Raw genomic sequence first — 15,906 nt, forward strand, 5'->3', positions numbered from 1 at the left:
CAAGAAAGAGCTGTGAGCATCTGCTCTTTAGAAAGCTCGTTTCTGCACAATACAGGACGATGCTGTCTGAAATTTCATTTAAGATATCTGAGACATTAATATCACTGTGAAAAAACAGGGTAAAAAGTGTGGGGATTTGCTCAGAATGTGAAAGATGGCAAGGTTGGGAAATTGTGTGTTTTTTTAAAGCATTGTTTTGGTATACTGCTGACGTGAAGAAAACCTAAAAATAAGTTAAGCATAATTCTTTGAAAATAGTATCTGAATATGTGTCTAGTAACTGTTAATTATTACCTTTTAATTGTTAAATTCTTTTCTAATGACTTTAAATTTGAGTGGGCTTAGTACCATTGACGCTGGCTGAGTGGGGAAGCTTCAAATCCTTGTTATTAGTGAGAGCTTAGAGGAATCCTGAGACATGGAAAACTAGGCACAGGATATTTAGCTAAACATTTGTGGCTGCGGGGAAACCTTATCTAGCAAGGTAATCTGATGTGAGGTGATACAAAACTCGGGGGGCTCAAGTAAACCCATAAAAGTGACCTTTTATTGACTGTTTACCTTTCAATTCTTTATACTTCTTTTATGATGGGGAAAGACTGGCTAAGCCAGACTTTTATATAATAACTAATGTACCAAATGGTTATCTTTATTTTTTTGGCTTCCGAGAAGTAACTCTCCCTTGGATGAAGGTTCAGTGTCACTGCGCAGATGCCCATAATCTGGATTGACTGGGGCTGTAGATGCGTGGGGACATCTGTGTCCTGGTCCAGTTCTCATTGGCTTCTTTCCCCTTTTAGTTATAACAGTGTGGAGCATTGTTAGTTTCAGAGGCACATGGTAAGACGGGAAAATAGCCATATTTTCTGTTTTTCTTGAAATTCTTACTTGTTCAAAGTTGGATTATCTTTACTTTGCCTAATTTCTTTCTTACCTTCCTTAATGTTGCCTGCTTTAAAAAACATGAAAACAATCTCTTTAGTTTAGTTTCTGCTCATCGTGTTTCTCCTCCGTATTCCTAAAACCTGCTGTTACTGATAAAAAATGCTTTTGAAATTTATACATGAATTTTTTTAAAGGAGTGGTTTGTTTAGAAAGAATGAGATATTCAAAAGACTTATTTATTTTTTTAAAAGTTAATCTAAGACCTTGTTTACTTACAGTGAAAACACTGAAAATGATCTGGCCTTGCATGAGATCTTTGTAGTGTTTTTTAAATATTGAAGGTTGCTAGAATAATGTTGAAATACTTTAAATGCTGTCTTGTTGCAGAATAACCATTTTGTGTTTCAGAAGACCTCTTGATGTATCTACTCATTCACTAGATAGTTACTTGGATTCCTAGGGGGTTGGAAGGCTGGATAGAAAATGGCTAGAGTGTAAAATCAGAACCTCAAAGAACCTGCCTTTCACCTTGACTTGGAGAAAATCTGTTGGTGGGCCTGGCCGCTCTTTCCTCCTGTTTTTGCAGTGACTTCAGTTTCAGTCAGTCTCTGGGTCTGCCCCCTTCCTTCCTGTGAAGGCATTCTTGTTCCTAAACACGTCTTGAAAAGTTGGGCAACAATTGCTAGAGATTTTACCTTTCAAGATTCTTTGAACAAATAGTAGTTTTCTTTATTCTTCTGGAATTTGTTCAACCAGTCATAAAATAATTTTCTATCCATAATCCAAATGTTTTCCATTTGATTAAGGAGATACTGGCCTCCTGTAACTAAGTAACAGGTGTGTCACTAAGGAGAGAGGGACAGCAGCACATACATGGGTTCCTTGGCGTCATACTCATCTGGCCTGAGTTCTTTCTGGAAATACAGTCGTAGCTCAGAAGTAGCGCAGCCTCCGCCATTCTCCTCTGGCTCTCTTACTCCCATTCATAATCTTCCCTAAGAGAGGAGTGCTCACTGGGAGAGTCTCGGAGCTAGTTTTCCTGATGCCTGTGTGCTGTCATGGTTTAGGCATGCCAGGTATTCACATATACAGCAGAGGAGACGGGTAGGAACTGCACGTAGCTGTCCCAACAGCTTCCCCAGAGAAGATAAATGGCACCCAATGTTTGAAATTAAATTCCTAATACTGTTTAAATCCTTAGATTTAGACCACAGAAAAACCAAAGTGAGACATTTAATGACATAGCTGCAGAATATCAGGATTCAAACTTTTGTCACTAAGTGTTAGAAGCTTGGGAAACTTGAGCAGGAAACCTTACACTGGAGTTCAAAGTGCAAATATGAAACGGTCCCTCTAAAGATGAAAGCAGAAAATATTCTTCACCAACACTTACAGCTTCTTGCTGCAGCCACGCTCTGTTGTCCAAGTGTAGTGACAGGCTGAGCACGTAATGATAACTCGGGCATTTCTCTGCCTTTGGTGAAGGACTTGGGATCGTCATGTGAGGGAGTGGCGTTTTGTCATGTGAGGGAGTGGCGTTTGTGAATTACATAGAAATGGTTATAAAACAAGAGTTGGGAGAAGAACTTGAGAAGGAACAACTATTCCTCCGTTTTTCTTTTGGCTCCTTAAAATAGTTAATTTTCTACCTTTCTCTTCAGTGTGGTTATAGAGAAGATACTTCTGCTCCATTCACTGAACAAATTGTATTATGTTCTAGTCACTTGATCAGCTACAGGGAGAAAATGGTGACAGAAATCAGTGAAGGTCCCTGTGTTTATATAGCTTAATTGGAAGTGCAGTCTCCAAACTTATAGGAGTTAAAAAAATAAGGGTTAAAAACCTCTTCGCTGAAGTTTTTCTTCTGCATTGCTCTATGGACGTTCCTTACTGTCGCCAAACTGTTTTTATAATCACACACCTGGATTTTAGATGGACTTTCTGGAACTGATGGGATTTTATTTTACTTTTGCCATACTCGCTGCCATCTCAAAATTGCCATATGATGGGGATTTTTGTTTTTACTTTTTATTTTTTAAATAAAATTATATTCCATAACTGGAGAAGCCTTAATCACACACATGCTTGTAACATTGAACTTGGAATGTCATAAAACACAGATTAATCTTTCTTTTCTTCTAGATATATTTATCTCCCATTAAGTCAGTTTGTACTTGAGACTTAATGTGAAGCCTGTTGTATTATACTTGTCAGATCCTGATTTCAGGTATACTTTGCCACGTGATCCAAACGGCTAGCTCACCAGTATTTCTTTTCTCTCTGTATAAAGAATCAGTATCTTTGACTCTTTCAAAGTTTCGTGACCTAACAGTTGGGGCTATAAGAACTGTATGTCAGTGAATTATTGAAACTCTCAGAAGGCAGATGATGGTTCTTTATATCATAGCAAATTAATACTTTAGGGTTGATGGTGACTAGCTCTTCTAATGTTTTATTTCGAGAGGTGCTGTAAGCACCACGTTACTAGGTATCTAGTGGACTAAAAGGATCAGGACTGCATCATTTAGCACCAATCACTTAATGTGTTGCCAGCTAACTCAGTCTCCCTACAGTATAGCAGCGCTCCCCCTATGTGTGCCGGGCAGATCCGACTATCTCAGCTGCTTGTGGTGATTTGCTCAGGACAGCCAAGTGTTTCACACACCCATACGATCTTGGTGTTCCTTAGTTAGAGGTTCAAATCCAGCTACATTCTTGGCTTTTCATATAAACAGACATTGTCTTGTTACAGATGTGTGTGTGTGTGTGTGTGTGTGTGTTTTGTAGAATAATTGTGAATTCAGCCCTATAACAGTAGTTTAATTTTCCTCTTGGATTTTGGCCTTTAAAGAGACTTGACGTTTTCCAAGATGCTTCATGTCAGACGCTACTACTCTTGACATAAGACAGATATGCTTTTGCTAGGCCATCAGCCTCAGAAATGAGAAGCAATTTGCATGTATTGCCAGTGTGTCATCCACAATTTTTCCACCAGCAGCCGTTGCTCTCTGTAGTGTTAACTTAGGAGGACACTTTGCTGGCAGGTTTTATTTTTTGGCTTTTCTAAAAGAGAGTATGACAGAACACAGTGGCCACTGCTTCCTTTGCTACCCCTTAAAATCCAAGAGCCACAGAGGGTGCTGTTTGTTGCGGGGCTGAGATCTCTCTCAGCAGTCGCGCGCTGGTGGTTTTTCTCTCTGGTTCTCTTTTCAATAGTAAGCCATCATGTGTATCAGAACCAGCCTGGCACTTCTAGAACAAGGTCCTGAGGCATCCTGGAGTACTGTTAGGAGGTAAACTTGAAGCGTGCTGTGTCCTGAGAGTCCTGCCATGTCTGGTGATTTTTTTTTTCTTTTATAATGAATGTGTATGTCCCCCACAAAGACAGAGAGAGGTTTCTGTCTATAGTACAAAGTGTATTATTAGAGAGACTTCACAGGGGAGATCACGGGGTTACTATGTGGCTGCCTGTGCCCAGTCAGAGCAAGTCAATGTAGAGAGTTTTCATTTTGCATTCGTTTACATGAAAATAGGTACACAGGAGCCGGTACCAGATTAGATCATTGCCACTTCCAAAGGAGGAAGGACATTCCTGCCAAGGCCACTGCTTTGGATTGATGTTCCTGTCCTTTCTACAAGCACTTCCGGCCAGTGTCATCACCTCTGAGATGGGGGAGTTCACCACACTGTTCATATTTTCCCCACTATTGCTTGAACCTGAAAATGAAACGTCCACGTGACTCCTCCATCTTGTATTTGCGGGTCTCCTGAGCCTCAGTCTTCATAGTTAAGGAGTCCAGAAGAAAAGTCATATATCAGGGAAAAGGCAGTTTTAAAATAAAAACAGTGTCATAGAAATTACTCCTTATGTATTTCATCCTCTTGCCTAGGTGGAAAATCAGGGACAGTCAGACGTATATTTACTGCGAATGTTAGCCTAAAAAGTTAGCGTGGAAATAGGCGCGTTACCTTTTAGCAGACAGAGCAGCCCTCCAAAGGTGTGGCCTGTGCTCATCTTCATAGCCCTTCTCCAGCATCTTCCTGAGGTTCTCCAGATTGAGTGTGATGTGCGGCTGCCCCGGGGTCCCCTGAAACCCCTCTTCCTGAGGAGCTGCCCTGCTTTTGCCTTGTGTGCCATGTCTTAGGGACGGCCTCGGTCAGAGGTTGTGTCCTCTGATAATTCCCTCTGATCAGTCTGTGATGTTCTGTAGCTGAGGGGTATGTGGGTAGCATGGCAGGTGGGAGAGACCAAGAAACAGGCCTCTGCTATGCCTTTGTGCTGAGCTGCACCCGGCGTGGGACCTCTGATTGCCTAACACTTTTTTCTTTTGCTTGAACTCAGGGGCAGAGGCCTGGCCTCCAGGGGTTTGTCTTAAATATGTCGGGGGAGACCAATTTGGACATGTGAACATGGTGATGGTGAGATCGCTAGAGCCCCAAGAGATTGCAGATGTCAGCGTCCAGATGTGCAGCCCCAGCAGAGCAGGCATGTACCAGGGACAATGGCGGATGTGCACAGCGACGGGACTCTACTACGGAGGTGAGTGTGTCCTTGTGCGGCCCAGGGCAAGGGACTGAGGTGACTTCTCACAGCGCTTGCGAGCGGCTCAGCCTGTCCGTCACACAACGGGGCGTGGCCTCCGCCAGTCCCTCCGCGCACGGACCGACCTGATGTAATGGTGGTCTCGCTGGTTCAGTCTGGGGCTCTCCCTTTTACACTAGGCTTTTAGTTACAGTTTAGTGATGTGTATGAGATAGAGCTTGCGTTCCCAACAGTGCGTTAGTAATGTTGCTGTTTTGATTATACAGTCTAGTAGGTGCTGTAAAAATACTGAAGGCTCTTTGTTCACGGAGTTCCCTAGACACAGGTCATATGAAAAAAGATAATGCACAAAATGTGCACACGTCTCTCAACCCGTTGACCTGTCACGCTGCTAATGCCTCTCACACCTTCTCTTTATTGCCAAACTTGCTAAACAAAGAGATCTAGACTCCCCATCTCTTCTTCCTGTTTTCCATTTATTCTTCAACCCCGTGTCCTTTACCCACTGCAGTGACTGCCCAGTTTCCAAATCCAGCCGTCTTCCTGCTTACTGACTCTCTCTCATTTGGCACATCCTGCGAATGTTTTTTGAAATGTGTACCTTCCTAAACTCATACAGCTCTCTTGTTTCTCCTCCTCCTCCGAAGGTGCTTTCTCTCTCTGTCCATCTCATCTCTGCCGTGGGATTACTAGATTCTGAGCTGGCTCCGTGCGTGCTCTGTGACCTCATCCACCCACGTGGCTTCCGCGGTCACCAGTACAGCATCAGGGCGATGGGCAGTCATATCTGTGGCTGCAAACTCTCTCGAGCGCCCAGCCTGTGTTTTAACTGCTTAGCTGGCACACCTACATACTGAATTTTCACAGCACCCCAGCAAAGCGTGCCGTCTTCTCATTCGCACCCCAGTAAGCTGGTCTGCGGAAGTCCTCCCCTTCTGTTCTTACTGCCTTTAAGCACAGGTCGGTCCTTGTTGATTTCATTGGACCCCACGTCCTGGCAAATGATTCTTGCCCTCAGGGGGCTCTTACCCGGGCTCATGGCCAGTGGGACCTTGGCAGTTATTTGAAGGGTCCCTGGAATTAATGTTCTCGTATGTTTTTGTAGACAGTGGAAACTTTAAATATTTTTATCGCCTCAGAAATTTTCCATGTTCGAAAACGTGCCTTATGGTGACTCCATTCTTTGCCTAAAACCCTTGTGCCTACTGTAATGAAACCAAACTCCTTGGCACCGGGCCAAGCCCCGCACGCCTGGCCTGGCGTCCTGTTCACTCCCTTCAGGCATCTCCGTTCTCCCCGGCAGCCGTCCTCCAGATGCCACTTGCTTCCATATCGCCACGCCCTTGTTCACATCGTTCCCGGTACCTGAAATACCTTTTCCCTTCTTCGCAGTACATCCTGCTCATCCTCCCCACCGTGAGGTCCCCTTTTCCTCTTCCCACCCACCCCAAGGAATCCATCCCTCCCTTTCTTGTTAAATTACGCGCATGCTTGTCATTATACTTAACACGCTGGACTTTATGTGTTTGTTTACTCATCCTTTTCTCTGGCCTGACTGTCAGCTGAAAAACAAATGAACGTGTAATCAGGTATCAGAATGCAGGGAGATGATTTGTCTCTTCCCTTCTGGACTCTGTTTACAGGCCACCTCTCCTAAGCAGCTTCTTACCCACATGGTTGAAAGAAGTTTCTCCCAGTGCTGAGCTGCCACTGCATTATCTCTTTGCCTCTCTCAGGCACTTTACCTCTTGCTACCCAGTTAATTTGACAAAGTCTCATACCACCTTTAAAACTTAGGTGTATTACCTGTCTCATTTATCTTCGTAATGCTTCAAAAAGCTGAGCCCAGTGCAAAGTGGAGAGTGGCTACTCAGTAGATTTTTAAAATAAATGTCGGCATTTTCAAGGGAAGAGGAAGAAAACATACATGACTTTTTAAAACATTCCTTTGATGCAAAGATAACAGCTTCTTACTGTTGTCTAGTGTTTGAGAGCTCAAATCTTGTTTTGTGTGTGTGTATTTTTAGTGTTGTTAAAAATAATTATCAGTATGCAGGACATTAAATTTATACTTGTAACATCCCTCTCAAATTCTAGAAGTCGGTAGAGTGTAAATATACTAGCTTTGGAGACAGTGAAGTATTTAAAGCCTTTCTTAGTCATGTAGTCTTCTAGGACTTTGTGAAATTTAAAACCTTTAAGGGATTTTAATAATTTATCTGATTCCATGATTTCAAGCTTTTTTCTTGAACCCTTTCCGTGATAAAAGCGTATATGAATACTCCCTCCAAAAAAGGGGGAAAACAAAAATGAAACTGGTTTGTTGAATTGCAAACCTTCTTGACGTGAGTTTCCCTGCTGCCTGTGAGATACCCTCCAGGGCTCTGTGGTGTATAGTTTGCAAACCCTTTGTCTGCTCTGTTAGAGAATTTAATTCCACTTTCCAAACCTACGGTATTTCATTGAGTCCAGATCACTGCTGATTATACAGCACGTCCTGATAGCAACATGTTAAATGACGGGCCGAAGGTGCATATGATATTCATAAGACCGGCACTGCGAATGTGTGAGAAAAGGAAACAGCCGTGTTAACCATGATCGGCTCTTTCTGGTTTCTCTTGCTCACTTTTCGCTCCTTAGTTCAGTGGGTGTAGGGTGCTGGGAAGAATTTGGAAGGTGGCACCAGGCTGCTTGGGCATAACTTTTCTGTGCCTCATCTCTCTGTCCTAACAACAAAGCTTGTTTTTTGTTGTTTGTTTTGTTTTGTTGTTGGTGGCGTGGTCTCCTCTATAGTCTTTAGATGGTCTTCTCTAGAAAGAATCCATTCTTATTTTTATAGTAACACTTATGTTCCTAAGGAATTTTTGCTATATTTAATAATTTACAAAGTGGGTTCTCGTTCCCCATTGCAGGTTGGCTGTGCTCGCAGTCTCTCACCGGGATGCTGTTGGCACGTTGTGTGGATAGTTTTTCATGATGTGGGCTTATGTATAGGACCCCTGACCCTCTCTCACTAAGTACCTGTAACTTCCCGTGTTCTTCCCCACCACACACGTGTCTACCTTCCTTGGCTGAGTAGCACTAAGTGTCTGATTCTTAACAGATTTCAAGTGCAAACATTTTATTTTATCTTCTTTTTATGAACTTTTGCTTCTTAGATGAAAGCAATCTGTTATCTAGTACCTACTGTATGTCAGGCATTGTGTTGGGCTTTTTGTATATAAATTACCATATGAAGGAAATATTAGGTACCTTGTATAGATGAGGAAACTGAAGACCTGATTTGTCTAAGGCTCAGTGAAAGTTATAAATTGTAATTTATAGTTACAAATTAACAAAAGTAGTTTTATGATCTTTGTCATTAATTTGGCCCTCTGCTCTGTGGGGTTCACAAGGGAACTTTGCCTCCAGGGTGTTGATACTTGTGAGGATTTAGGGAGGGAGTCCTCTCTCCATTTCCAGAGTGAGGGGGAATGAGGGCGGGCGACTCTTAGGTAGTTGGGTAAGTATCAGTGTTCCCCCAAGGGGTTTGTGCCTACTAGGAGATACACAGTTCCTGGAGGACATGGGCTCTTGGGAAGGAGTAAGAGCATGAGTGGTTGTCCCCATTTTAGCCTTGGTACCAACAGTGACATGACTCCCCTCTTCCTAGTATAGTACCCTCTTCCAGAATTCTACAGGAGAGGTTTGACCACTGCTTCTCCAGTTTACAGAGTGTCATCCTTGGCAGCAGTGTGGGACTGTTCCATCTCATTCTTCTCCAGGAATTTAATTGATCATGTTATAAAAGAAACTGGTTTCATAAAGACTTCCTCCAGACTCCACACAGGTGTCTTCCAGTGAGATGTTCTGCTTGGCATTTTTGCCAGTTCTCTTGCCCTTTTACCTGTTGACGCCACCTTTAGAACATCTCTCTTTTGTGTTAGACTGAAAAAGGCTGCCTCATTTACTTCTAGAAGATACTCCGTGAGATGCTCTCTGTTTCAATTCTGATCTCTAGAATTCTCCATTATCAGAAATACCTATGAGTAGTCCTTAAAAACAACAGATTTCTTTTTTGATAAAAGAAGTGCTCGCCTAAGCTGATTGTGACTTACATGGGGGATGTTTTTAGAAGAAACACTTCAAACATAAATGAGATCTGAAATCCTAAGTGTGTTACAAGGCCTATATTGTTTATAAGGCGATGGGCTATTTCCGCTTCAGAGAAGGAAGCTTGTCGTTGGCTGCACTGCCACCAGGGAGTGGTGATTGTTTGTTTGGTGGTCGGATCCAGGTAGTTCTGCAGGAGCCCGGGCAGTGAGCACTGGTTGTACTGCTGAGATTAACCTCCAAAATGCAGGTATGTGGGCCCTGACCCTCTGTGCATCATAGACAGTCAATAAATCAGATGAAATAATGACACATCTATAAAGCGTAGTAAATGAAATATTTGCAAGTCCAGGTATGAAGCAGCAAATGTTTTAACTATTTGAAATTCAACTGCAAGTAGTTTTAATGTGTACTTAGTGCTAACACTGTTTGTTTTATACATAGTTGCGTTACTTTTCAATAGGCCAGATATACGTAAGGACTGGGTAGAAGGACAGTGGTCTGAGAGCAGCCTCTGTTGTTCTTGTGGTAACCACAGCTCTTCTGTTACCAGAAACTTCTTTCATCTGGAATGTTAGGTTCCAAGGATTCTGAATTTGGGGATTGATAGTTCCTTAAACATTTTTTAAACAAAATGCAAGTCTTTATTAAAATATTAATATGCTTATTGTTAAAGGGAAAATAAAGTGTTCTAAAACTACCGACCACTTTAAAGATTACTTATATATAATGTTTACGGATATGTTGAAATTGCTTCAGATGAGAAATTCTTAAGGTTTTACTGAGTTGTCGTGTGATGGGAATTTTCAGTAAATGCCATTGTGTACATCTGTCACTGAATCAGGCCAGAGTATGTCCCTTATAATAAGGAAGCAAGCATGATTGCTTTCCTCTCAAATCACAGTGAATACCTAATTTATCAGTGTGTGCTATAAAACTACTGAAAGTGCGTGATTTTTCTTAACACAATGATTAGTGTCTAAAATAATCAATGTATAGGGCTTTTAAGCTTTATCTGATAGCTGAGTTTTTCTGATGCAGTTTGTATTCCTTAATGACTGCTCAGAATGTGGTCGTTGCTTTATTTTTAGAAACCTCCCATTAGTCTTGTAGTTAAAAGTGAAAATCATTGAAGAGGATATCTTCTTACCGAAAAGCAAATTGCATTCTGTTCCTGTAATGATGCTTTGACACTAGTCACGTCAGACTGGGTTTTTCCTTGGAATGGCAGAGATTTTTATCACTTAGAAATTAGTTCATTCTATAATCTTGATCGTGAAAAAATACCCTTTTTAAAAAGCTTTCTTTATTTTTCTCCCTTTATCTTTAAAAAGCTTACGCTCGCCTTTCTTTACAAAGAGAGTGTCAGTGTTGGACCTTTGGCTGCAGGAAGCAGCGCTGTGAGCCTGTCCCACCTCTGCACTTTGTGGTGATCGGTGCCCATCCAACTTCCTCAGAGGATTTTTAAGAGTTTTGTGCTTTGTTTTGAGATGGTCTTGAAAGCAGTTGAAAATCTAGAGTGGATTAGGCTTTGGCTTAGAGGCCACTTCAGAGTCATTTTTTTAGAGTATTTTCTAACTTCCATTGAAACTTGGATGGTTTCTCTTTTATATTTAGAAATCAGACGTGATTAAGAAAGCAGCTTCTCTTTCTGACCTAAGTCTTATTTGAGGACTTTACAAAAAATGTTTAATAATATATTTTATTTAGCTCAATAGAGCCGAAATATTATCACTACAACTTGTGGCTCTCGCCGCATTTCAAGTGCTCAGCGGGGACCTGTAGCTAGTGGCTGCCCTGTTGGGCAGCGCCGCTCGACAAACTCTAGCATCTTGTAGCTTTTTTTTTTCTATAGCAAATTGTATAGTATTGGTTGTGGTCTTCTAAAGAATTTGCCAGCGAAACCATTTGGGCCTGAAGGGTTCTTTTTTGGAAGGTTTTTAAATTACTAATTCAGTTTATTTTCATAGATATCCCCTGTTTCCCTGAAAATAAGACCTAGCCGGACAGGGAGCTGTAATGCATCTTTTGGAGCAAAAATCAATGTAAGACCCGGTCTTATTTTAGTATAATGTAAGACCGGATCTTTAACATACTATAATGTAATATAATATAAGACCGAGTCTTATATTAATTTTTGCTCCAAAAGATGCATTAGAGCTGATGGTCCGGCGAGGTCTTGTTTTCGGGGACACACGGTAGATCTGTTCAGGGTTATCTATTTCATCTTGGGTGACTTTGGGTGATTTCAAGGAATTGGCCCTTTTCACTAAATAGCTGAGTGTATGTGCAGAGTTGTTTGTAGCACCCTTTATCATTTCAGTGTGTTCTGTGTCTGTAGTGATAATTCCTTCATTATGGGTGTTTTGTGTCTCCTCTCGTGTTTTCTTTAATAATCTTGATAGATTTCTTAATTTTATTGGTCTTTTCAAAGAATCAGCTTTTGGTTTCATTGCTTTTTCTCTTTCGGTTTTCAGTTACATGAATTTCTGCCCTTAATTTTATTCTACCCTTCCTTCTGCTTGATTGAGGTTTATTTTACTCTTTTTCTGGTTTCTTAAGATGGACGCTGAGGTCATTGACTTGAGACCTTCTTTTATAATGTAGGTATTTAATACTATTTTTTTAGTCTATTAGGGCTGCTATAACAAACTACTATAGATGAGGTGGCTTGTAAACAACAGCAATGTGTTTCTTACAGTTCTGGAGGCTGGGAAGCTCCAGATGCTGGCAGATTGGTGTCTGATGGGGGCCCCTTCCTACTTCATAGACACCCAACTTCTCCCTTTGTGCCTCACATGGTGAAAGGGGCGGGAGCTCTCTGGGATCTCCTTTATAAGGACACTAATCCCATTCATGAGGTCTCCACCCTCAGACTGAATCACGTCCCAAAGGCCCCCACCTCCAAATTCAAATACATTGGGGATTAGGTTTCAGCTTAAGAATTTGGGGTGGGGGTGGGGCACAAACAGTTTAGTCAATAGCAGCTTTAAACTTCTCTCTGAACCCTGCTTTTAGCTGCATCCTACAAATTTTGAAATACTGTTTTTATTTTCGTTAAGTTCAAAATCTTTTCTAATTTCCCTTGAGACTTCCTGTTTGACCTACGGATTATATAGAAGTGTGTTGGTAAATTTCCAAATGATGGTTATCTTGTTAAATCATTTCTAGTTTAACTCCATTATGGTCAGAGAATTAAATTACTTTGTATGATTTCGATTCTTTTAAATTTGTAGAGGTGTTTATGACCCAGGAGATGTTGTCTGTCTTGGTGAATATTTCATGTGCACCTTGAAAGAATATGTATATTGCTAATTTGGGTGGAGTGTTCTTTAAATGTCATTTAAATTCAGTTGGCTGATGCTGTTCAGTTCCTCTGTATCTTTATAAAATGTTCTTTGGGGATGGTCTTCTAGTTCTATTACTGAGAAAGCAGTGTTGAAGGCTCCAATTTCAGTTTTGGATTTGTCTGTTTCTCGTTTTAGATCTGTCTGTTTTGGGTTCATGTATTTTCAAGCTCTGCTGTTAGTTGCATGCACATTTAGGATTCTGTCTCCTAGGTGAATGACCCATTTATTAGTGTGTAATGTCCTACGTTTTCCCTAGCAATTTTCTTCACTCTGAAGTCTACTTTGATAATTAATATAGCCACTCTAGCTTTCTTTGACTAGTGTTTGCATGATATATCTTCGGCCTTTTAGTTCCAACCTGCCTTTGTCATTATATATTATTATGTATTTGGAGTTTTTTATAGATAGCATATAGTTGGGCCATTTTTTTTCCATTTGGACAATTTCTGACTTCTAATGGGTATGTTTAGACCAGGGGTGTCCAAACTTTTTTCAGCAGTTTTCATCAAGGGCCATATGCGGTAAAATACACAAACAGCCGGGCCACTCACTGGAAGTGAAGTATTGCCTCACCTGGTTTATTTAAGTAAACTAAATAATTTTTGGAATTTGCTGCGGGCTAATTAACAATAGATCTGCGGCCCGCGGGCCTCAGTTTGGACACCCCTGGTTTAGACTATTCACATTTAATAGAATTACTGATATACTTGAATTTAGTTCAACTATATTGTTTTCTGTTTGTTCTTTTATTTGTGGGGGCTTTTAAATCAGTTGCGTCACTAAATTTATTAGTTATTTGTGATTAAATTCTTTCAAAAACGTATTTATTTTGATAAAAGAAATAGAAACTATTTCTATTTATGACATAGAAATTAAAAAGAAAATATTTATTCTGCTGTATGGATATAGATACTATTCCTGTATGTATCCAGATATTAAAAGAAAAAAAAATTGTTTTTCAAATTTGACATTGTTACATATAGTTGTGTAATTACTTTTTTCCTGATATTTTAGAATCTTTTCCCCTTGTTACTTTCAAAAAACACAATTTTTAGTAGTTGCATACCATTTTATTGGATTACTATTAACCAATATATTATAGATCATTCTGTCTTCTTTTAAATTGAGATAAAATTCACATAATAAATTAACCATTTAAAAGTATACAATTCAGTGTCAGTACATTTACAGTATTATGCAACCACCATCTATTTATTTCCAATACCATTTTATCACCCCAAAAGGAAACTCCACCATACCAATTAAGCAGTCATTCCCCATTCCGCCAGCCCTAATGTGCTTTCTGTCTCTATGGGTCAGTGATTCTTTTTGCTGTGTTGGGGCAATGTAGATAAATAGTGATCATATAATAAAATGCATTAGACAGCTATCTCAAAAACAGAATCTGGACTGCTTACAAAGAATGAACAAACCATACTTATTTGGCTCATTTATAATTAAATTCTTAAATATTCTTTTTTATTAAAGAAGGGCAATAGAGCAGCCACCTGAGCTCTGAAATCATAGCATAGGTTTGACTTCTACTTCAGCAATGTAATAGCAGTGTGCTTTAGGAAATCATTTTATCTTTCAGTGACTCAGTATCTTTATAAAATAAGAAAAACAGTACTTACCTCATAGGGTTTTGAGGGAGTAAGAGGAGTGAATGCATGCAAAAGCTTTTGCAACAGCAGCTGACATGGTAAGCACTGAATGAGTGTTATATGCTTATTGTTGCTATTATTAATATTCTTATTGTTATTACTAAAAAATCTAACTATATTGGGAAACCTTGTGCAGTAATCTCTCCTCAACTGTTAACTTGTCTTGTATGAACTTTTCTTAGTAAAGGTTCCTTAAGGTACTCTTTCAGTTTCAAATATCCCAATGATCTGGTTCTTTGGAGTCCTGGTGGAATCAAAGATTCCAGCTTACAAACCTAGAAAGGTGTTGAATACTTGTGTGGAGTACCCAAGGCAGAATAACATACAGCCTAATGTGTGCTGAAAATTACACAGAGAATCACAATTTACTGGAGCAGAAACCTGCAGGAACCAGTACTGGGCTAGAAAAACCGGAACTGTAATTGACAAATTGTTTTGGAGGCTTAGTTTGGACAAGCTTGAGAGAGAAAACTCCAGGAGTATCCCCACACTTTTGTTTTACCCCAAGGATCTCTACCAGGTTCTCACAGTGAACGATATTGGACAAAAATCCCCTAAAGCTTCTGGCAATGAGAGGGTAAAAGTAACCGTTTTGAAATTACCCCGAGCAATTCTGTGCTTAACAAGGCCTGTCCCCAGGAGAAATTATTTTACCAGAACCTAACCTGTTATGGTTTTATCTGATCCTAACTGGCCTGGGAGAAGGGAAATAGCCAATTCCAGCTGGCTCGAGCCTTCCACATGGGGGAAGGGAGATACTCAGCTTCAGCCCCCTTAGCCATCCTGTCCCTGCAGAAGCAGGAAAACAATCGGAGAAGCACTGGTGAAGTTCACAGTCCAGAGACACAGGCTCACCAAAAGTCGGGCCTAATCATAGAACTATACCCTTCCCCTATTACGACTACATCACTGAAGGCTCTTTTTCCACACTCCTTTTGTATGGTATATGGTGTATACCCTTCAACCAAAAACGACAAGGTATACTAAAAGGCAGAAAAGTTTGAAGAGACTGAAAAGCATCAGAACCAGAGTCAAGACATGGCAAGAGTGTTGGAATTATCAGACCAAGAATTTTTAAAATCTGTGATCCATACACTTAGGGCTTTAATGGAAAAAGTAGACAACATGTAAGAACAGATAGGTAATGTAAGCAGAGAGGTAGAAATGCTAAGGAAAAAATTTCAAATGCTAGAGAACAAAAACTCTTAACAGAAATGAAGAATGTGACAAGCCCTCAGCTAATCTCATAATTAATGGTGAAAAGCTGAAGCCCTTTGCTCTACGTTCAGGAACATGACAAGGTTGTCCCCTATCACCTCTGCTTTTCAACATAGTATTGGAAGTCCTCGCCAGAGCTATCAGGCAAGAGAAA

At 40.5% G+C, this 15,906-nt stretch overlaps 1 protein-coding gene across 2 annotated transcripts in view; it reads left to right on the plus strand.

Annotated features, from left to right (window-relative positions):
* ILRUN (inflammation and lipid regulator with UBA-like and NBR1-like domains) overlaps nt 1–15,906 on the plus strand; it is an 86,462-nt gene that overhangs the window by 34,117 nt on the left and 36,439 nt on the right. For both annotated transcript variants that reach the window (XM_081044656.1, XM_081044655.1), the window contains exon 3: nt 5,228–5,425. In XM_081044656.1, the coding sequence (XP_080900782.1) occupies nt 5,228–5,425 (198 nt within the window). The remainder of the gene's footprint in view (nt 1–5,227; nt 5,426–15,906) is intronic.

This window comes from Rhinolophus hipposideros (assembly GCF_964194185.1).
Source record: "Rhinolophus hipposideros genome assembly, chromosome: 3".
Lineage (NCBI taxonomy): Eukaryota > Metazoa > Chordata > Mammalia > Chiroptera > Rhinolophidae > Rhinolophus > Rhinolophus hipposideros.